The 23,634-nt window shown below is 35.4% G+C and overlaps 3 protein-coding genes across 3 annotated transcripts; 1 reads left to right on the top strand and 2 right to left on the bottom strand.

Moving 5' to 3' along the window:
• Positions 1–3,258: 3,258 nt before the first annotated feature.
• LOC132623777 (aldehyde oxidase GLOX1-like) lies at positions 3,259–4,908 on the bottom strand. The gene has a single exon (XM_060338586.1). The coding sequence runs from the start codon at positions 4,906–4,908 to the stop codon at positions 3,259–3,261; it is 1,650 nt and encodes a 549-aa protein (XP_060194569.1).
• Positions 4,909–8,492: 3,584 nt separating this feature from the next.
• On the bottom strand, positions 8,493–10,050 carry LOC132623785 (aldehyde oxidase GLOX-like). The gene has a single exon (XM_060338598.1). The coding sequence runs from the start codon at positions 10,005–10,007 to the stop codon at positions 9,510–9,512; it is 498 nt and encodes a 165-aa protein (XP_060194581.1). The 5' UTR covers positions 10,008–10,050; the 3' UTR covers positions 8,493–9,509.
• Positions 10,051–16,603: 6,553 nt separating this feature from the next.
• Positions 16,604–18,995, top strand: LOC132623764 (aldehyde oxidase GLOX1-like). The gene has a single exon (XM_060338578.1). It carries the CDS (start codon positions 17,281–17,283, stop codon positions 18,931–18,933), a length of 1,653 nt encoding a protein of 550 aa, XP_060194561.1. The 5' UTR covers positions 16,604–17,280; the 3' UTR covers positions 18,934–18,995.
• The last annotated feature ends 4,639 nt before the right edge of the window (positions 18,996–23,634 follow it).

Raw genomic sequence — 23,634 nt, 5'->3', positions numbered from 1 at the left:
AATACAATTTTCTGAAAATAATTAATAAATAAAATTTTCTATAAGACGTGCAGCCTTTAAGTTTATAATATCAAGCAGCTTTTTAATTGTTTAATTAGTCGCTCATCAGGTCAAACCTTTTTCGTACAAATACAAATTTAAATCCTTCAAACCTCCGACAATAGAAGTCCTTAGTTTATCTTTTACAATACAATAAATTGGAATGTCTTCAATAACAAATAATGCAATTGTCTGCTCACAACAACTTTTCCAAAAACAAGCCGATAAGGATAACAGTTCCTTTTGACCTTATATAAAAATGTCATAACTTGTAAATATCAAAATTACTGTCTTCGCATACACCTGGTAGGAAGTAAAAGAAAATTCTGAAAATAATATGTAAAGTCAACGCTTGCTACTGCACTGGCCAGTTAGTCATCTCCTCGTAATAGTGTCTGAATACATCAATTTTTTTACTCCTATCACAGCCAATAAGAATATATAAATAATATACAAAATTTTAACATTAGAGTTTAACTTTCTCTTTTCAGTAGAGTTCAAAATTTTAACATTACAGTTTGATTCCATTTCTTAGCAAAACAAACACGTACGGTAAATGGTGCTATCAATAGACCTCATAATTAAACGTTTTAAGGCTACGTTACAGAAAGGAAAAAGAGTGTTATATGAGCTAGAGTGGGGAAAAATAACTAAAATGAACAACAGGTGGAATATAAATGTACTTTGCCATGGTTTTGTGGTATATGAGATGATAATGAACATTAATTAATTACGGTTAATTATGAGATAAAAGAATTTGTGAGTCGAAAAAGTCATTTAAGAACCTGCTTATTTTATAAGAATATCAAAATGGATATGCGAGGAGAGTATACCAAAGGTTGTATACTTCATGCTCTTTTAACCTGGTCGAATATTATCCCCATTGACAAAATAATAATAATAATTAAAAAAAAAATCGAAATAGAAAAAATAAGTACATAAAATTTTATTAAATGGATTTGTCAAATATCTCTCCTGTTCTAATAAGCCGTTTGTTCGTTGTTTCGCTATCAGTTACTTATTGTTTTCATTCTTAATGAGAATTTGATTCCCATTGTATGAATTATAATATTCTTAATTTCGGAAAGCTAATAATTTATTTTTCTAATTACTTGTTATATATTCGTTAGCAAAATATTAACATAAATAATGCCTCTTCGCTGCACGTAATAGAGAATATTTTGCAATTATTTCAAAGCATTGTATACTCTCTAGCTTTTTAGTTCATCGGCAGATCAACTACCATTTAAACGTCCAAATTCATTTAATTTATTTTACCATTGTTTCCGCTAATTGTTTTTAGTTTGCTCCAAACTTTTGGTACCATATCGTAGTATTTTCGATCATTTGACAACCAGATAAAGAATTATGAGTATTAATTAGGAGCCATCTTGGAAGATTAATTGGCCCCCAATCATTATTAGGGACGGAACAAAACTTTGATCCAATTATTATTTTGTTTTAAGCAAGTTACATGGTAAGGTAAGGTCTAGCCTCCCTTACCTGTACTTCTTTGTTTTTAGGATTAGTTTTTATTATTAATAAAAAGGTCACTAGACACTATGTCTAGTAACTAGTAGTATAACTTTTTTTTTAAAAAAAAGTCACGTAACAAATTAAAATTGCCAATACAAGAATATTAATTTGAAGGTTAAAGTTAGGGGGATTCTTAATATCTTGTCCAATCCATGTTATAAGCAATTCTATTTACTACTAAGGAAAGTTTCAAATATTCCTAATACGCAACAACATTTAATTTTTATACGCTAATATCGTTATCCTTTTTACTAAATATACGACTTGATTTTTGGGGAAAAAGTCAGTGTGATCAATCTCTCCTTCGATCTGGCACCTAGATAGTGGAAGGTTATTCCACTGCAATGCTGGAAGAGAAGAGTACATTGCATTCCGGGGGCCTTCAAAAGCTATCATTCATAGGACGAGACGCTTATAACATATGCCCGTACATTCCTATACCTGACTTTTGGGACTAAGCAATGAGGATGATTGTCCGATTAGCCAGCAAAGTTACTAAGCTGGTTGACTACACTCGAGCAGAGCTTAGACCTAAAGTCGTGGTGGTTGAGCTCGTCGTGGGAATTAGGAGCTAGCAAGACTATCTATGAATATAATAATTAAGAACCAGTTTTTTTGAGAGAGTACTTTGCTCATGTTGTTATCGATCATCAAATAACTCAAGAAATTCGTGCTAGAATGTCGACATAAGAAGACTCTATTCAGTTCATATAGCAAATCTATTTATGGTGGAAGAATCTCAATAATAAACTAAAATAAATAAATTAATAGTAACATGTTATTCACTTTACTTATTTATTGTCCCTACATATTTCATATATTGTTCAAAGGATCGTTTAAGTTTTATGCATCGATCATGTAAGAAGCCTCGATTATACCTCAGAAATATGGTAAACAACCAGATGTGTTGGGTAAATTACAATGACAATATAACCCTTATATCGTTAATATATATAATTTATATCTTATTTAGAGAAAATATTATATTCTATCGGGGCCTTTCTCTATCAATTAAACTTGCATGTTTTAACTTAATTTTCTTCCTTATTTAACCTTGCAAAATTCAAAAAAAGGCATTCAGTTTGAAAGGGAGTGTCTGAATTGACTTCTTGTTGTTTTAACAATATAAATAATTAAATTTCTAAATAAAAAGATTTATGTTTTTTCATATAAATTTCAGGCTAAGCCAATTATACGCTATAATCATTGCATGGTTTCATATAGTCAGGGCATACACGCAATATTAATTAAGCAAGCTATACCAAATCACCTGATTAATCGGGAAATTAATTATAGCATTAATTAAGCAAGCCATAATTAAGCTGCTTTTGTATGCACGCACGTTTTGTTTCCTGTCATTTGACAATTTATTCTAATCTGTTCGTTGTGTCGTTCTTTTAATTAACACTAAATTAGTGGACTAGTAATTTATCAATTTTAAGCAACGCATTAATATAATCAATGTGTTTCTGGTGTACGCACAATTGGTATAGAAGATAAAAGAACACTTCGAAGGCTTTTATAATAGCAATATTATTTTGGAATATTTAAATACAAAACAACCCAATTGTCTGCAAAGTGCTAATTAATTACAACAACTTTTCCAAATCAAGAATTAAATTCTTCCCTTTGACCTTATTATAAAAATGTCAAAACAAATCTTCGCATAAACCTGGTTAATTACTAAATCCTGACCCAAATTCCCTGGCTTGGAATGTCCTGATGAACCACAAATAGAAGATAGTAACCAGGTGGAGCTAATTTACCCGACATTGGAAAGACGACACTGACTTGATAGACAAATTGTCCAACCTGTCCGACAAGTCCTCTAGGAAGTACTAACATTCTTTGATTCATAGTATTTGAATGTGTATTAAAACCGGGTGCAACCATCGTAACTTTGATCGAATCTCTGTTTAGTAACCCGGAAGCAGTAAATTGAATGTCAACACGTTGGCCATACGTAAATTTAAGGTGCGAAGCGGGAGACATGATTTGTGGCCGCAGATTAGCAGATTCCGCATCCAAATAGGATGGTGAAAATGCCTCTAAGCTTAAGTCTGTTGGAAAAAGAACTCCGGTGAAGTTATAAAACTCATTTGGATTGCTACCACCAACAAGAATCCGACCATCTCGGAGTAAAACTGCTGTTGAGTGGTACATTCTAGGTATGGTATTCGGATTTTGTACCTCAAATCTAGAATCAGATGGGTTATCGGGTCGGTAAATCACCGGACTCAAGACCGGATTCCTAGCAATTTGCCATCCAGCAGTGCCCGATGCGGCTCCATTGATGATCAAGACATTTCCGTTTGGTAAAATCACCATGTCACCCATCGTTCGAGCCAATGGCATGGTCTCCATGGTCCACTGTGGATTCGTGTCGGTAATAGTAATCCGCCCACACGTGTTTAATGCACCCACAAAGTCACCTTTTGCTGCTCTAGGGTATGAGCCCCGTGGTGCTCCGCCACACACCAACACTTCAGCTTGAACCGTTTGTGATCGCAAGTTCTTTAAGGGAAGGAGAACTGCAGAACCGGTACTTGGATAATTTCTTGGATCGCCGCCAGGTATTTGTGGGTATGCTTTCACCACCGTGTTCGTCGTGTAATCAAACAAGATAGCTCGGTCATTGGCGAAAATGAATAGATTTCCATCCACATTCAGAAAAACAAACGGGTAAAGATTGTTTTCCTCTCTAGGAACATTAGTTTGTTGAAGAAAGGGTAGGCTAAATACGTTATTTGTGGATGCAGTCTTGGGATAAAACTCATAGTTAAACGCGTCACGACCCCCAGTGGTAATTTGCCTTCCGTCGGGGAGAAGATGATTGGTGGAATACCATCGACTTTGAATAAGCCCAGCTCCCATTTCCTGCCAGTCACAAGTGTTGCACGTTTTGAAAACTCTCACCATGTGCTTACCGTCGTTGAAACCACCAGTTTGGACCAAAGTACCGTCAGAGGTAGCTGAGCCGGACGAACACCACACATCTGTCTGGACCATGAGGGGTCGTATCGAATTAGTGGACACGTCGTACTCAACAGAGTGGGCAGTGCAGTCGACTTTCAAGGCGAGGTCATTAGGGTTGTTACGACACGTGCCATTAGGCAGCGAGATGTTCGATGCGCCAAAGTCAGTACGGTCGTACATGATGACTTTGTCGTTGTTGAGGAGTTGCATGTGCATGGCTGAAATCCCAATGTTGGACATAAGTAGCTCCCACTTGCCACCTGCAGCATACGCGAAGTTCAAGTGACATGATAATAGCAGAAGCAGAGGCAGCTGCCAAAGAATGTTGTGTACAAGACTTCTCGTTTTTGTCGTCATTAGCTATATATGATTTTCTTTTCTTTGTTTTGTTATGAAAAAATAGAACAAAATGCAAAGGGGAGGAAGGGAGCTTTGAGGAGTATGATGTGCGGTGTTTGTGTTGTTGTGAGAACAGTCTATGGGGATGTCCTTTATATACTATTAGGATGGTGCAGAATTAAGCAGCGGTTTGCATAAAGAATGCATGCTACGGGTGGTGGGTTGTCGGGGGATGAAATAATAATAATGATACGACATTTCTTAATGCATATTAGACACTAAGTGGAATTTAATAAGGATTTATTATTAGAACTGGTCAACCCCATGATGTTGTACTAATTGTTATCTCTTTGTAAAGATTTACTCCAATGATCCTTAGATTCAAGATTGTGAATCAGTTTGGTCATGAAATGTTCACCCTTTCAATCTTAAGTAAAAGTGCGATTTTTCTAACAGTTTAAACTTTTAGATAAGTGGTCATACACTTCAACAAAGAAAAACATTTTGATTTAGTGAATCCGAAAGTATTTATGGCTTTATGCATGCCAAAAAATGGCTAAACAAGACAACCTGTAGAGACTTCTATGGTTTAATTATTTATGCTCCAATTCATTGCACTATGGGCTAGCTTGTCAGTAAAAAGTCAACGGCATATAATTTTCTCCATCAAAGTTGAGTTTATCTGAAAAAGAATGTGAATAACGATTCTGGGACCTCGTACCTCTCTGTTTAATTTATTTTTGTGTCGGGGGGACAGGGGTATTTCTCAGCATGACAGGTCAGGAATATCAATATATATATAGTATCCATAGGTTGTATACTTGAAGTGCTTTTAACTTGGTCGAATTATTATCCTCTCCATTGAAGGAAAAAAATAATACTAGTAAGTACTAACTAATGATTGAGTAATGTAAAAAAAAAAAAAAAAATCTGTGGAATTAATTAATTTTGTCAAAGATCTCTCTTGCCCATAAGCCTTTGGGTTGGTTTCTGTTAGGAGTACATATTAATTTGTCTTCATTCTTAATATCCATTTGATTCCCATGCATGGAATGTATTCAACGTTTGTTTAATGGATAATGCTCATCGGTAGTTATTCGTGGCTCCTTAATGCACAATTAATGACAGATGCTCTATCTTAACTTATCTATTTTGGAAGACAAATTAGAAATATTTAGTTATATTATTTAATAAGAAATATCTACTGATTGTCATGACTCAGGCTTATATATGTCACGTATTATTTGTTTTTTTGCCAAAACTCACACTGTTTTATCCTTTAGGCTACGTCAGATCGAGTTACAAAAACACGGATGATCATGTGAACTTGAAAAAGCTTCCGAAGACACACTTTGGCCGTGCGTCCAGTGAACAATTGTCGCTGCCTACTTTACATTTCACGTTACTTTTCCCACCCACCCACAACGGTAAAAAGCCCTAATTGGGCGATTGAAACCCACTCGCCGTCGCCGGAGATGGCGGAATCGGCGCGTGGCAATGAAATTGCTGCTAATAAGCCTACTACGACTACACCTACAGGCCAAAATCTCTCTAACTCCACTTATGCAAAGGTAATTCAAATCCCTAAAATTCCTATCTTGAAAGAAATCCGATTAGGGAACCCGGATGTCACCGCCAAATACACCACCCATAATGGAGTACCAGCTGTGCTATTCAACAACGATGAATATTATGGGGTTATGTACGAAGAATGTAAATTCACTATGGTCGGGAAATTTATTCGAGCCAGACCACAAATAGAAAAGCTACGAGCAAGATTTGCAGAGTTAATTACAGTTAGAGGTAAAGTTACAATTGGTGTTTATGATTATCGTACTGTCTTTGTTGAATTTTCCAATGAGGATGATTTTAAGACTGTTTGGTATAGACGTTCTATTGAAATCGATGAACAAATTATGTGGTTGGAAAAATGGACGCCGGAGTTCAAACCCGATGAGGATTCTCCGGTAGTTCCAGTTTGGGTTCTTTTACCGGGCTTGCCTTTTCATTTACATACTTGGAATTATGTAAACAAATAGTTGCCCCGATAGGAACCCCTCTTATTATGGATGCTGCCACTGAGAATCGAACCAGGCCAAGTATGGCGAAAGTGAGAGTCGAGGTGAATCTCACTAAGACTCAAATTAATTCTATCTTTATTAGTACTGAAAATGAGAACTGCCCTCGTAAAGGGTTCTATCAGAAACTGGAATACGAGAATGTCCCGAAATTTTGTACTCATTGTAGGATGTTGGGTCACTCAATAATCCAATGTAGAAGAGTTGGAAAGAAAAAGGAAGGGAATCAAATGGTTACTGCGGAAGTTCTGACCAGGCAGAATCAGGATGAAAAAGGAGAAACACACTCACAAAATTTGAACACCGAACAGATTCAGCAGAATAATGATGTACAAGACAACATCACAGGTGAAAATGCACCAAATACGTCAACTGTGGCTGGAATCAGAACTGAGCAGGAAGATGATGGCTTTATCGAAGGCACCGGGAAGAGGAATAAGAAGATTTTAAAGACGAACAATATTCAGGATGAAAAAGATCACACAAGAGCGACCGGGAAAATGGTTATTCAGAAACATAGGACAAAACAGAGGGAACAAGAAACTAATTTTCAGAATGAGGGGCAATGGACTGCAGCACCAAAGAATCGACAAAAACAAAAGGCAGTGGCTGAAGAGCAACCTGTTAATTTGGAAGCACCTGGAGTTGGCAATCAAGGGAATCATATCAATGGTTTGCAGCAAATTCAAAAAAATAATAAAGAACGACAGGTCAAAGCCGCAGGTGCCAAAAGCCAAAAACTGAAACAAAAAAAAGAAAAACAAAAAGGTTACCGTTGCCATATTTCTCAAGAATATGTTATGGGCAAAACAGAAACCAAAAGCTGGTAATGAACAAGAACACACAGAAAAACCCGATAAAGCTTTAGATGAAGACAAGTCGACAAAAGAGCAACCGCAGAACAGTGTGGAAGTCAATCAACGTCCGGAAGAGAATAAAACATTAGATAGCCAATGCAGCAGCTCTAAAGGAAAACAAAAAGATCATATGTCCCCTACTACAGCCGATACTGAGTGTTTACAATTAAAAGGAGGCAGAATAGAGATTGATCTTGGTAATATAGAGTACATTCCTCCTGAAAAACATGGTTCTAATTTAGGTAATAACTTCGATCAGGAATATGGTTACGACACCAGTGAAGAACAAATAGCAGGAATATCCTCAGACGAGGAGGTTCCTGATAGTTTGCTAGAGGTCTCTCAAGAGGAGGAAGCACAAATCCTCGATAGTCTAATCGAAGTATTTGCTCCAATTTCAAAAGAAATCAGGGACCCGATCACTCAAGAAAAAGAAGAAGCTATCTTACGACAAGGTTTGTCACCGAGAGGTAACAAAAACAAGAAAGGTAGAAAGAACAAAAAGGGAAACAACAATAATTTCACAGAAAAACCGGAACAATCTGATAAGGTTGTCTTTTCCCCTGAAATTCCTTTATGATTAAATACATAATATGGAATATTAGAGGGATAACCTCCAAAGGTGCTCTGGACAGACTCACTAAGCTTGTCAGACTTCATAAAATTGATTTTATTACTTTACAAGAACCTTTCCATAACAGTAACAAAATAGAGAAGTTTAGGAGAAGGATGGGTTTCGATAATGCCATCTCCAACTCTCATAGTAAAATTTGGATTTTTTGGAATTCTAACTATGTTTGTTCAGTAGTTTCCAAAACCAGACAACAGGTGACTTTGCAGGTACACATGCAGGGAAGCACTGATAATTTCTGGATAACAACTGTCTACGCCAGATCTAAAGCAAACAAAAGGAAGTATCTTTGGCAGAAGTTAAGAGATTTAAATTCCATCATCGATGGCCCATGGGCCATAGGAGGGGATTTTAACTCTATAATGGAATCCGAGGAAAAGAAATGGGGTGTTCCTTTTAGATTAAATACATGTTTTGATTTTATAAATTGTATGGATGATTGTGGTATGACTGATGCTGGTTTTGTAGGTAATATCCATACATGGTGTAATGGGAGAGGGGGACGAGAGGATCCATATGAGATTAGACAGGTTGCTACATAATGAGGAATGGAGTGCTAAATTCCCAAATATCAATGTGGAGCATTTATCCAAAACAGGTTCTGATCACAACCTACTCCTCGTCAATTGCTCCGACGACAACCAACAGGTAATCAAATATTTCAAATTTCTTAATTTTTGGACTGATCAAAAAGAGTTTCTTCCTTTGGTTAAAAAAGTCTGGGATACAGAAGTATATGGCAATCCTATGTGGAGATTTCTCAACGGAATCCACGTCAGCATTGAGAGATAAAACGGAAAGTTTGTTAGTGATCCCTGAAGTTTCACCATTCTCAAATTCGCCGCCTTCCATGACGGCGTAGATTTAACGACGGTAACCGGAAAGTAACGACGGTAACCGGAAGAGTAACGACGGCAACACTATAATTGACTTTTAAGTTGACTGAGTGAAAGAAAGAGAGACCAAATGAGAATATTTTGTTTCTTTCTTTTTACTTTACTTAGTTAAGTGGGTTTTCAGGTGTGTGGCTTTTATAAAATATGTTCACTACTGTTATTGAATTAGGGCATTTGCTATTTCCTGCCAATCACAAGCCCTCCTTTTGCCAGTAATGCACGGTTTGAAAACTCTTACTACATTTATACCATCGTTAAAGCCACCCGTTTGAACCAAAGAACCGTCTGACATGGCGGAGCCAGAGGAGCACCACACGTTGGTCTGGACCATGAGGGGACGTACAGAATTGGTGTACACATCATATTCGACAGAGTGAGCAGTGCAATCGACTTTCAAAGCAAGGTCATTATAGTTGTTGCGGCATTTGCCATTGGGCAACGAAATGTTGGATTCACCAAAGTCAGTACGATCGAACATGACGACTTTATCGTCGTTGAGGAGTTGCATGTGCATGGCGGAAATGCCAATGCTGGACATTAGTAGCTCCCACTTGCCACCGATGGCGGAAGCCAAGTTCAGGTGACATGATAGTAGCAGAAGCAGAGGCAGCTGCCAAACAATGAAACAAAAAATAACTGTTTTTCTAATAGCCATGAGCTATGAATTTTTTCTTGTGTGTATAGACTGTGTATGTTATATTTAATGTGAATGTATATTGTTAGTCGAAGTGGGGATGTTATTTATATACTAATACTAGGGTGGTGTCTCGATGGGAAATGATAGTACAGATTCTAAATCCTACATAAAGCAAGTACTAGTTAATGGTTTGCATAAATAACTGATGTCGGTGGTAGTTTATCGAGGGGGGAAGAACAATATTAGTAAGATACTTTTTTAGTGCAGAATAGACTTTGTGAGGAATTTAAGTAGTACTCCATTGTTAGTCAAAACCATGAATGCTATTCTACTTATTATAATTATGTCTTTGTAAATGTCTAGTTACATTATATTATTGCACAGCCAAATTTGGCTAAATAAGATATAACATGTTGAGGCTTTTTTATTCTTTTATGAAATATTTTATTATAGAATTAAGTTATATACACGGTTAGTATGAGAAATTTAAATTCATGCGAGGCTTGAACCAAAGCAGATAATATCGCATCAAAAGTACTTTGGACTGATTTTAGCCCGACATAATAACGTGACCTCGCAGTCTCCATGTCTCCACCGTTCCGCAGAAACCATTGTGGTTATGGCTATACTATACGATATTACGATTGGCGTTACGTTGCTACACAAAATATTGCTACTAATTGAAGCATAATTATTACTCATCACTTGCTGAATCATTTTTATGGGTGCGTAGTTTTTCTTCATGCTACAAATATTTGTAACTGAATGCACTTTTTATCATCATTAAAAGTTACAATAATTACACCAATATACTTTACTTGTACAATATAAGGAGGCGGCTCCCCTCCAGTAGAGCTAGTATCCAGTTTGTCCAATGCAGGGCTAATCTGATGACATCTATCCATGGTTAAATCTAATGCTCAATATTTATTTAACTAAAACATTGCCAAAACCATAGTTAAACTCCATAAGTTCTCTATTATATCCTTCCCTTGCTTGCTGCATATATGTTAGGCGAAAATTTTACTGGGATAAGTTCTTTGTTTTTATATTCATATATTTCATGATTTTTTTGTTTATTATTTTGTTGTTGAAGTCTCAAAAATTAGTGGATTTCTACCCCCAAATCCCAAGCACGTTCAAGTTAAATACTCCATTGTTTTCTTAGGTTATTTTAGTAACTCTCTCAACAATTCATAAGAAGCTGGGATTCCATGACATGATTAAGAAAACTAGAATCACCAATATTTTCGACTCTTTTTACAAGCAGAATGCAATATCCAGCAGTATTTTCGGATGTAACTATCTTGCCCAATCGGTATTAATCCAGAAACAGAACTGACGGAGTTTAACTGTGGTTTAGAAAATGTTTTAAATAAATAACTATTGAGCATTAGATTTAACCGTGGACAAATGACATCAGATTAGCCCTGCAATGGACAAACTGGATACTAGCACGAGTGGAGGGGAGGCCCTTCCAATATTTAGCACTACGTTACTTTTGTTATACGAGTTATTAGAATATAAAAAGAACAACTTGTGGTTGTGGAATAAAGCGTGCAAGAAAAAGTACACGTCCGTGAAAGATCAATTTCTGTGGGTGTTATCTTTTCAGCATGACAGGTCAATTGATGCAAGGAATATATGCCCTAGGTTGTTTACTGAGTACTTTTAACCTGGTGGAATTATTATTATACCCATTTGACAAATACAATAATAGAAATAGAAAAACAACAGTGCGTATAATTAATTAAGTGGACTTGTCAAAGGTCTCTTTTTGTTCTATAATGCGTTTGTTCGTTGTTTCGACATCAGTTTAGGTACTTATTTTATTTTCATTTTTTAATATTCATTTGTTTCCCATGGATGTATAAATATATGCCTATAATTTCGGAAAGCAAATACGCTCTTTTAGTTGCGATCTGTTTACTATAATATTCATTAGCACGAATCGAATAAAGAAAAGAAAATTTGCTAGGCTAGCTGCACGTAATAAAGAATATTTTCGCAATTATTTCAGAAACATTGTATTCCCTTTCTTTTTGGTATAATTGTATGCATATCAACTACCGTATTCAAATGTCTAAGTTCATTTATCGTACACAATTGATTTGTCTAATCTCAAGCATGAAATTCATTTACCTTTGTCTCCACTAAATGTTTTCAGTTTGTTCCTTGTATTAAATAGCAAATAAATTGTATCGTTTTTTCGATGACATTTAATTTTTTTTTTTTTTAAAACCAAAACCAAGCAGCAGGATGCTGTTGATGTTTTATTCATAATCAAGCGAAGTATTTACATTGGTCTGATGGCCATGGTTCATCCATGAGACTCGTTTCTCCTTAGAACTCAAGGATAAGGTGGTACGAGCCTATAGAACAGATCTTGTTCAAGTAAGGTCGTCGATGACCAAAGGCGGTTCCCGAATTTGGAAGTTTCGGGTGTCACTGTGCTGTAAATGTAGATGTATCGCAATTTACATGGTCCAATTAATAGAGTTATTTTTAATTAGCGTGAACCAAGACTAAGCATACCCTTTTCTTTTGCATTTTGTTAAACCATTTAAATAAAATAAAATAACTTGTAAAATAAAAGATAAGAAACAATGACAGATCGAAGAGAGAGCAGGAAAAAGTTTATTAAAATTTGACAAAGAGAGATGAGAAGATTCGGGAGAAGAGAAAGAGTTTTTATGGAAGAAGAAAAGGGGTTCGAGCTTGCGCCCCTGCGCGGTGGAAAATCAAGTGCCTAACCATTGGCACCATAACCTTCATTGTTATTCCTGGCGGCACTACGCATATATACATACATATACATAGTATCAACTGAGGCGTGGGGGTGGCGTGGCACTCCCGTACCAGTACTGCCACTACATATATCGATCTGCCCCTATCGATGACATTTAATTATAACAAGATAGATAACAATGAGTATTAAGGGACCACCTTAGAAGATTGGCCCCCATTATTCAGACTGGGACAAAATTACCCAATTATTGTTTTGTTTTAAGCAAGTTGAAAAATTGTTAATACAAGAATTTGAAATTAGATTAAATCACAAAACAAAACAAACAAACAAAAAAGTTCTTGTTAACAGCGCATAGAAATTTTATCCACTTTCAAATTTTATAAATTTAGTAATTTAAAAAAAAAAAAATCTATTGAAAGTAAAGTTCTTGTTCCCCCTCCTCCTCCTCTAATTAAAATCCTGCAAAACAATTAGCTTTGTCCTTATTAGATATCGATGATTTACGCCATGCTATAATATTTTGGTATGTACGTTGCTCCCCAACCTATCATTCCCCTACTAAACTATACGGTAACTCTTTAGAGAGAGCATCGTTAGGATCTATTTCCGCTTTGTAAAGACAATTTACTTTTCTACATTTAATTTTTTAATAAAATCTCCTTTGTTCCAGCAAAAAGAAATACTATTTTCTGCTAAGAAACTTCCAAAGATATATCATCCAAAAAAGAACTTTTATATACACAAACACCATATAGAAATTTTACAGTATCAATTTATTTATCTCATAATTATGGCACATTATTTATGTTATTTTCCAAGTTACTATATTAACTTACTAGAGATAGATACATGTTTTTGTAGGTGACCTTGAGCTTATAATTAATGGCAATATATATATATATATATATACACAGAAGATAAACTGATCATACTAATTTACTTTTACTTTTTGCAATGTGACTTCTTGTTGATTTTTTAATGAAAAGAGTTAGAAGTTTGACGCATGCTGATATAGAAATACGTATTTATTGATGAGTTCCTACATCGATAGGAATATGGATCGTTTTAGGACAATTTTGAGTTCGCGAGCTAGCTTGAAGTAATTGCACGGTTTGTGCTTCAAACGGACAGGTCTTTAATTTTTGTCCTTCATATGGGTGGTCTTTAATTTTTGGCCTTTAAAATTGAATTTATGTCTATAGAGGCATAAGTTATTTGAGGACGCTGACATGACTTGTGAATATTATGATGCGTAACTTGTGCCCTTATAGTCATAAGTTCAATTTTGAAAGAGCAAAAATTAAAGACCAACCCATTTGAAGGTTAAAAATTAAAGACCAGCACAAATAGGAACTAAGTAAATGTGTAAATGACCCGCTAGCTTTAGCAATTGAGTTAGGACGACTCAATATTTATTTTCTTATTTTGGTATTAGAGTCAAGTTCATCTCAATTCAAGATTTATCATCATCTTATATTAAGTTTTCATCATCAACTCATGAGCTAATTTTTGAGTTGAATTAAGTTGAATGTCCACTTTCTCATCATTTACAGAGTCAAACTAATTACTTCATAAAGGAAAATTTGCAAATAAAATCGGTATTGATTAATAAACAACTAAGAAAAATGATACGCAACTTCTTATAATCACCCAAATTACAATAATCTAACGTGTGTGTATAACTTTTAAATCTCATTGAAAAAAAATATTCTACACAACACCATCCACACAAACATTTCTCCAACAATTATAAACTTGCATATTTTAACTTAATTTCTTCCTTACTAACCCTGCAAAAGTCAAACAAAGGCATTTAATTTGAAAGGGAATGTCATGTTTGACTTCTTGCTTTTTCTAAATAAAATAAATAATTAAATTACTAAATAAAAAGATTGATGTTTTCTCCATATCCACATGTACATTTCAGGCTTAGCCAATAATCGTATGGTTTCCATAGCTATACCAAATCACCAATCTGATTGAGCTTTAGGAATTAATTAACTGCACAATTATCCCTAATGCTTTCATATATTATTATGATCATGATAATTATTTGCATACACGAACGTTTGTCATTTGACAATTCCATCACCGGTTCCCTGTGTCGTTATTTTAATTAACACAAAGTTAATGAATTAGTAAAATATCAATTTTGGCATATTAATTAATGTGCTTTTGGCATTTCGAGTGTTCCCTCACAAACTTTTGATCAATCTTAAGCTGAGGCAAATCCAAGATTTTAAGTTTGTGGGTCATGGATCACAATCACTTTTGTTTATTGGATTTTGGATAAATTATTTAAATATATTAAGTGAATTTCTAAACATAAACAGAAATTTTGGGCTAAAGATATTGCATCAATCTTCCGAAACCCTTAACTTCTAGCCTGTTTAGCCAAGCTTCTAAAATCAACTTATTTTTAAAAGTGTTTTTTTCAGAAGTGCTTTTCAATAAGTAATTTTGGCAAAAAACAGTTTGTGTTTGGCCAATTAATTTAAAATAACATTTTTGGGCGTCAATTAGTATTTGGTCAAGCTTTTAAAAAGTGCTTGTAAGTGTACTATTCTCAAAAGTGCTTTTGGACAAAAGCTATTTTTTTTAGCTTCTGAAAAACTGCTTTTGCTACTCCCGAGAAGCACATATTTTCTAACAAAAGCTTGGCCAAACACCTCACTTTTTTATAATAAGTACTTATTGAAAAAAATAAACACTTTTGGAGAAAAATAAGTTTGGCCAAACAGGCTATTCAACTATATATATCTGCCTTTGCTTATAAATAAATCATAAACATGATCTAGTTCGTCCTGTAGACATCCCTAATCATAATAAGTAACCTTACATTCCGTCGCAAAAAATAAAATCTCAACTTGGTAGTTATATACCATAATTTTAAGGTTATCATTTCTCATTTCTCAAACATATTCCGTGGATCAAAACTTACCAAGATGATGAAATGAGAAGATAAGAAAGAAGAAAGAGACAGGAAAGTCAGATAGCTATTTGGTCCGAGGAGGAATAAGGAGTTGACTAGATAAACTTTATTTATTCTTCAAATTTTCTTCGTAATCAATTGGCATGGAGTATATTACTTATACAGTATAATATTTGTACTGTGATGAAATAATGCAGAAGTAATTGCACATACAATTACGTCATTGTGCACTAAGTACTAGTAGCCATGACTAACCACCATGATCAGCAAATCGATGAAAATACTATGAATCGTAATCGTACAATTAAAAATATTAGTTTATTTAAATATTTCAAGGGAATAAGTGCAAATTAAATTATGTGATTATCTAAACAACGAACAAACAAGAGAGATCTTTGACAGATGGGGAATTAAATTAATAAATCTATAAATCTTATCCTTGCTCTAAATTATAGGAGTAATTAGTACGTATTATTATTCTTTCTGTTTTGGGATGATATGGGATCAAATTAAAAGTACTACTTGAGATATACATTCCCTGCATGCATCAGTTGACCTGTTGTGCAGGAAATATTCACTCATACACCCAAATATTAAACAGGCAAAAAGTTACTCCTATTTACTATGTCTGATTTAAGAGCCTGCTTGGCTTAGCTGAGTAATTTCTTATATTTTCATCGCTCTCCATGTTTCTATGATTTTTTTCTTTCTAGTTTCTTTGCTTTAATTTAACTAAGGTGCACTGGACTATAAGTTTGGAGTCACATACATATAAATGAAAAAGTTGGTAAGGTGAGAAAAGGGAAGGTCACATTCAAAGTTATTGCAGAAAAGTTATGCATACATATATAGGTTAATTCAGGAATTTGATGTTTATATATAGTAATATTTTAATACAAACACAAAGTATGAACAAAAGTAATTGGGTTCGGTCATGGTGATCTAACACAATCACAAAAGTTAGATCAAGAAGTGAGAATTTGTGGAGATCAATTACTCCATTTACAACCGAAGTGGAACTATTCCAAAAGAAACACAGTATATGTGGAGGTTATAGAAACGAAGAACATGTTTCCCAAAGAAATGGAAATCAAACAACCCCTGCAACTTTATTGAGAAACATAAACTCAAATTCTACTGTTAAAATTTGTATATTAAATGTATTTTAGTTGGTTGTGAACTTGTGATAGACAGTGAAATTGTCATAAAGAATCACTCTCAAAAGTAACAAAGCTCAGTGCAGTCAGACACCACAAGGAGAGAAAACTAGCCAGCTGGTCCATGCAATAACATGAGTTGACTTTTTCTGTTGTTTCATTAGAGATGGTGTTGACTAAATCCTTCAAAATATTCCTAAGCTCTATTTCCCATTAAGAAATGTCATCCCAATATTCTTTCTAGTTTCTCTTCCGACAAACTGTCGCCAAACGAAATTATTTTCGCAAACTAATTCATTGATCCTGGCACTATCAATGATATATTTCAAATAATACAATACACCATCCCAACAGTATATAAAGGACCCCCGTCTCACACTTTCATAACACTTCTTCCCTCTCCTCAAAACTCACATTTCCTCTGTTCCTCCTTTTGTCTAAAATTCATAGCTAATGGCGACTAAAACAACACTTCATCTTTTCGACATTATTCGGCAGTTGCCTCTGCTTCTGCTATTATCATTTCACTCCAATGTGGCTAACGCTGCCGGTGGCAAGTGGGAGCTACTCATGTCCAACATTGGCATTTCAGCCATGCACATGCAACTCCTCAACAACGACAGAGTCGTCATGTACGACCGTACTGACTTTGGTGCATCCAACATCTCGTTGCCTAATGGCAAATGTCGCAACAACCCTAATGACCTTGCCTTGAAAGTCGATTGCACTGCTCACTCTGTTGAATACGATGTGTCCACCAATTCTATACGACCCCTCATGGTCCAGACTGACGTGTGGTGCTCCTCTGGCTCAGCCACCTCTGACGGTACTTTGGTCCAAACTGGTGGCTTCAACGACGGTAAAAATATGTTGAGAGTTTTCAGACCTTGTAGCACTTGTGACTGGCAGGAAATGGGAAATGGCCTAATTCAAAGTCGATGGTATTCTACCAATCATCTTCTTCCCGACGGAAGACAAATTACCATAGGCGGTCGTGACGCTTTTAACTACGAGTTTTATCCCAAGACTGCTTCAACCAACAAAGTATTTAGTCTACCCTTTCTTCAACAGACAAATGATCCAAGACAAGAGAACAATATTTACCCGTTTGTTTTTCTTAATGTGGACGGAAATCTATTCATTTTCGCCAACGACCGAGCTATCTTGTTCGATTACATGAAAAACACGATAGTGAAAACGTACCCACAAATACCTGGTGGCGATCCAAGAAATTATCCAAGTACAGGCTCTGCAGTTCTTCTTCCGTTAAAGAACATGGGGGCACAAACGGTTCAAGCTGAAGTTTTGGTGTGTGGTGGAGCACCAAGAGGCTCATACCTCAGAGCGACAAGAGGTGACTTTGTCGGTGCATTAAACACGTGTGGACGGATTACAATCACCGATCCAAATCCACAGTGGACCATGGAGACCATGCCGCTAGCTCGGACGATGGGTGACATGGTAATTCTACCAAACGGTAATGTGATGATCGTCAATGGAGCAGCAGCGGGAACAGCCGGATGGCAAATTGCTAGGAATCCTGTCTTGAGTCCGGTGATTTACCGACCCGATAACCCATCTGGTTTCAGATTCGAGGTACAAAACCCGAATACAATACCAAGAATGTACCACTCGACCGCGGTTTTACTTAGAGATGGACGAGTTCTTGTTGGTGGTAGTAATCCAAATGAGTTCTACAACTTCACTGGAGTTCTTTTTCCAACAGAGTTAAGCTTGGAGGCATTCTCACCGTCCTACTTGGATCCAAAATCTTCTAATTTGCGGCCACATATCATTTCTCCCGCTTCCGATAGTAAAATCAAGTATGGACAAAGTGCTGATATTCGGTTTACTGTTTCCGGATTACTAAACACAGATTTGGTCAAAGTGACAATGGTTGCACCTGGGTTTAACACACATTCAAATACTATGAATCAAAGAATGCTAGTGCTTTCAAGTGGAAAGGTGAAAAGGAATGGAAAGTTCACTTACCAAATCAAGTCAATCTTCCCTAATTCGGGTAAATTAGCTCCACCCGGTTACTACATGTTATTTGTGGTTCATCAAGAAATACCAAGTGAGGGAATTTGGGTCAAGATCCAATAATTGGATTTTTGATTTCCTGGAAACATTCTTTTCTTGATTTTGAAATAAGTTGTTGTAATCATGATTGTAGTTTATTTGATTGTTTTGTATTGAAGATATGACAATAATAAAACACTTGTTACCCAGTTTAATTTCCTCATCATCTTACAGTGTTTTAAAAGGCGGGGCGTTTTACATACGCCTCGACTAGGCGTAAGCCTCGAGGCACAGGGCGTAAGCCCCATGGGTATTTAATTTTTAGTATTTCTTAAAATAATATAATTACAATAAATATTTTTAAATAGATAAAATTACATAAAAAAATAAAAGAAAATTGTAAATAAATGATATATATATATGTGTGTGTGTGTGAGCGCGCGCGCGCTTGATCCTCACAAAAAAAATGATCAAAACAATCTATTATACACCGCTTATAACTTGTAATTATATATAACATAATTTTACAAGTATAAACAATACAATGAAATAAAAGCTATTATGAAATGCAAATCAATTCTAACATTTTAACTTTCAAACACGGAAAAAAATACAGTTTCTTAAAACACTATTACTATCATACTATTCATTTTATCTCCCTATAAGCAAATAATCAATAAAATTTATCAATATTACAATTAAAACATAACTTCTTCATGAACAAAAAATAAAATTATATGATAATTCTGATACATAAGACTTATGACAAATGACAAGTGAAAATGTACAATTCCGCTATGTGTTTTTTTTTTTTTAAATAAGTGATATTCACCCTCATGACGTTCTCAAATAGTAAATATCCAATACTACGACTTGTTATATGAGTTACACCCAATCTTTTATTTCTATAGATGAAAAACTATTAAGTATCATTATTTTGTTAAACAATTATGAGAGTGAATGATTTTAATTAAGGAATTTAAAATATAATTTGTGTAAGAACTGTTAGGCGAGCCCTGGCGTTGGACGTTAGGCGTGTTTAGGGCGTACGGTTGGGCGCTTAGGGCGTAAGCCTTGTTGACACCCAATTTTGTCCCGTCTCTCTGCCAAAATACCTATTTTTAAGCTTCTAATATTTTCGGGAAAAATAAAAAATATATATATTATGTTTACTATAATTATTAGCCTCTTATCAATACCGCCATTGTATTATTCTATCAATTATTATTATTTACCGTATTTTATTATTATTATTATTATTACTATTATAATTATTATTATTATTCACAATTTTTATCATTCCAGTACTTTTACCAGCTTACGCACACACATCGCATTTATCTTTGTATAATTAAATAATAGTATTTATTTAGTGCGGATTTTCAAAGAAAAATAACATATATTATTACACGGCTGTTATAACATCATATGATTTTATTACCCGAGTCGAATAATCACACATTTTTGGTATTAAGTAATATTTTGTCACCCTCGGTATATTCATTAATTAAAATGGGTCTTTTATTCAAATTTAGAAGTCAAACTATTTCTTGCACTCAGTCCGTATTGTGACTTACCGGACCCCAAATCAAAGTCCGATTAATCCCTAATATTTTTTGGACTAGTCCATATCTCTTATCTCAATTTTTAGAATAATTCGTGTTTTAATTTATTAGCCTATTCTCTTAATACCCGGTCTAAAAAAATTTGACCCGGTCCATTTATGGACCGGGTCCAGCCCATTTTCGTTCAGGATAAGGGAAACCCTTTTAGGGTTCCCTTATCATTTTCCTCGCCCCTCCGCCGCTCTTCTCTCCTCCCCTCCCCTTTTCTCCTTATCTCCTTCATCGCCACTCCCTCGCTTCCCGCCTTCCTTCTCCGCACCACCACCTTCCACTCCGTCGCCTCCATCACCTACACCCATACCTCCTCTGTTCCCCACGTTACCCCTGACACCCCACGTTACCTCCATTATTCCTACACCCACTGCTCACCTGCCATCTCCCACGCTCACCTCCACTCTTCACTGCCGTTCCACTTCATTGTGTCGCCTCCACCATACCTCTGACACTCCCACACCTTCTTGTTCCCCACGCTCCTCTTCAGCACATCAAACCATAGTCTAAACCCTATAAATACCAGTTTAGTCGTTCAGAAAGGGGGGGATTTTTTTGGTTTGGGGATCGTTAAGAACCCCCCAAGAACGAGATCTTTTGATTTAGGAAAACCCCAAAAAACTGAAAACTTTCAAATCGCGGAAAATTTCCCGAGAATCGAAGTCGTTGAATCGTCAAATTCCCCTTGCGAATACGAGTCCTGATTTGTTCCAGTCCTTCAAGACATTGGTTTTCAATTTTCGTGATATCATTTTAAAAAAAAATATCGAATCTTATTCCGTTATTTCTTTGAGTGTTCGAGCATACATAAGCTCGAATTTCAAAGTGTTCGAGTAGACATCGGAGATTCGAGCCTCATTTCGCTGCACCCGAAGAAGGTAATTCTCCCTTTTATTTTTATTTTTCTTATTTTATTTTTTTCTCTGTTTTCGTGATCAATGTGTTGGTTTTTTGAAACAGATGGATTAGTTAAGATCAGTTCAGTCTCATGTTTAGTTAAGCTGTGTTAGTTTGATTAAGCTGGATTTTCCATTAGACTGATGTGGAATTTGAAGCATGCCTATTTGGTCTTTGTTGGTTTTATCATAAGTCTCGGGCTATAATTTAAAAGAGTTAAAGGCATGCTAAACTCTGTCTAGTATCTATGAATTTGCACTAATGCTTTGTTGGGTCTGATAAGAATGTTTGAAGTCCCCTGTTAATGGAATCTGTTAGTCTTGTGCTGTATGACCCTGTATGTAACTCTGTATGCTTGCTTTCATTAATTGTATGTCTGCTCGCTTCTGTTTGTTGTCTGTTAAACTGGGAGTTGATGATAAAGCATAGACTTAAGGGTAGTCTAAAAAATGAGGTAAAATGCTGAAAGGCTGATTGGAAAGAAGAATGGCATTTAATATATAGGTAAGAGTGTGATGTTATACTCAAGCAGGATGTAGATCGTAAACATCGAGTAAATTGGTCCAGTTGTTCAGGATACGTATCACTTGGGTTTCAATGAAAATCAATCAGAGAGTTTTAGGTTAATGGAACCAAGTTTCGGGTGCGAAATCTCTTTAATCTGTTCTGGGGTTTGAACCACTGAAATCTTTGGTTTTCTTTTCTCGTGAGGAATATGTGACATGTATTTTCTGTCCATTATGGAACAGAATTAATTTTTCATGATTTGCATGAGGCCAAAAGACATCATGCATGTTCTTAAAAATTAATGACAGTAGCCAGTAGTATTTTATCTTTGATTATCATTTCCTTTCAAAAATAAGTTATGTCATAGTCTCAATCATGGGCTGCTTTCTCTTTATTATGGTAATTTCGAATATGACTATTAAGCATGTATTCATTTTGAAGGAGTATTTTGCCATTATTTGAAGTAATGTGAAGCTTCCATTTCAAGCAAGTATGATGAAATGTGCATAACGAAACCATTCCTTTGAGTGATTTCTTCAGTCGCATTCTCATTGCTTTTGATTGCTATCCTGCTGGGCTTTTACACCTTTACATTAGGCTGATGAAGAATTCCATGAATGTCATATTAAAGTTCTTCTCTTAATAACTCGGGTGCTGCTCATAGGATAAAATAGTTCTAAACTTTGAATCTCTTTGAACTGCTGTCTTAATGTTTGTTTCTTGACGAGCCCATTGTCATGGCTGTTTGTTTGGGTTACTGAATCATGAAAGGATGGAGCACACAGAGAATGGTTGTTGTTTGGTATACTTTGTCATTGAAAATTTGTTGTCATTCGATAGGCACTGGTTATTGTTCTTTCTTTTAAAAGAACTGGTCTCGGTTGGCATTCTAGAATAGCTGGTGATTTATCGTCACTGCTCGACAGCGCTAGTTGCTACTGGTTGCATTTTTCCTATAGATCTGATCAGTTGGCGCATTCTCATATGCGAATGAAATATACCATGCTTTGTTATCTCGTTATATTGCAGATTGTTTTCTGACGCAAGTGATACCCATTATGCATTTATGTGTTGTAATTGTTACACCTTAATTACTATGACCTTTTCCCTAAATCTCTGACATATGCTTTAAGATGTTTTTATTCATTGATTATGTGATATTCTCTTTTAGTTACTGCTCTCCTTATTAAAATCCAAGCTATTTTTTTTCGTTTACTAATCCTTTTCTTTCCTTTCGTTTTTATGCATGACCATCGCATACGAGTCTGAGGGACTCTTTCTTCCTCCATATCCGATGTTGGGCTAAAAGCCCCCCCAAGGAAATCTATTCTGCGTCCAGCTCGTTCTGCAGCGACACAAAAAGAAACAGAAATTCCGGGCTAAGGCCCAATAGCGGGAGCAGTTTCTCGGCAGTCCTAAAGTGGGCCGAGCCCATTTTAATATCGTTTATTCATTCATTTCGTTTTTTTATGTATTTGATTTGTATTTGTGCAACTAACCCTTTATTCGTTTGTTTCCTTAGCCAAACGAACCTTATTAGATTAATATGAGACTTAGCTTTAGTAAAAAGTAGCTAATTTAAGAAAGATAAATTAATTCCAGTAGCTTCATCTTTTCTTTCTCTTTTACGTCAAAAATTATCTATAATATCTAATATTTATTTTATTTAATTGATTTGCGAATAGCGTAATTATATACTTTGAATTAAAGGAATTATGTTTTATTAGGAAATTAAACGTCACTAACATACACTTATTAATCCAAG

This window comes from Lycium barbarum, chromosome 2, assembly GCF_019175385.1.
Source record: "Lycium barbarum isolate Lr01 chromosome 2, ASM1917538v2, whole genome shotgun sequence".
Lineage (NCBI taxonomy): Eukaryota > Viridiplantae > Streptophyta > Magnoliopsida > Solanales > Solanaceae > Lycium > Lycium barbarum.
The sequence above is the reverse complement of the archived record's forward strand: the minus strand, read 5'-3'. Positions and strand labels throughout refer to the sequence as shown.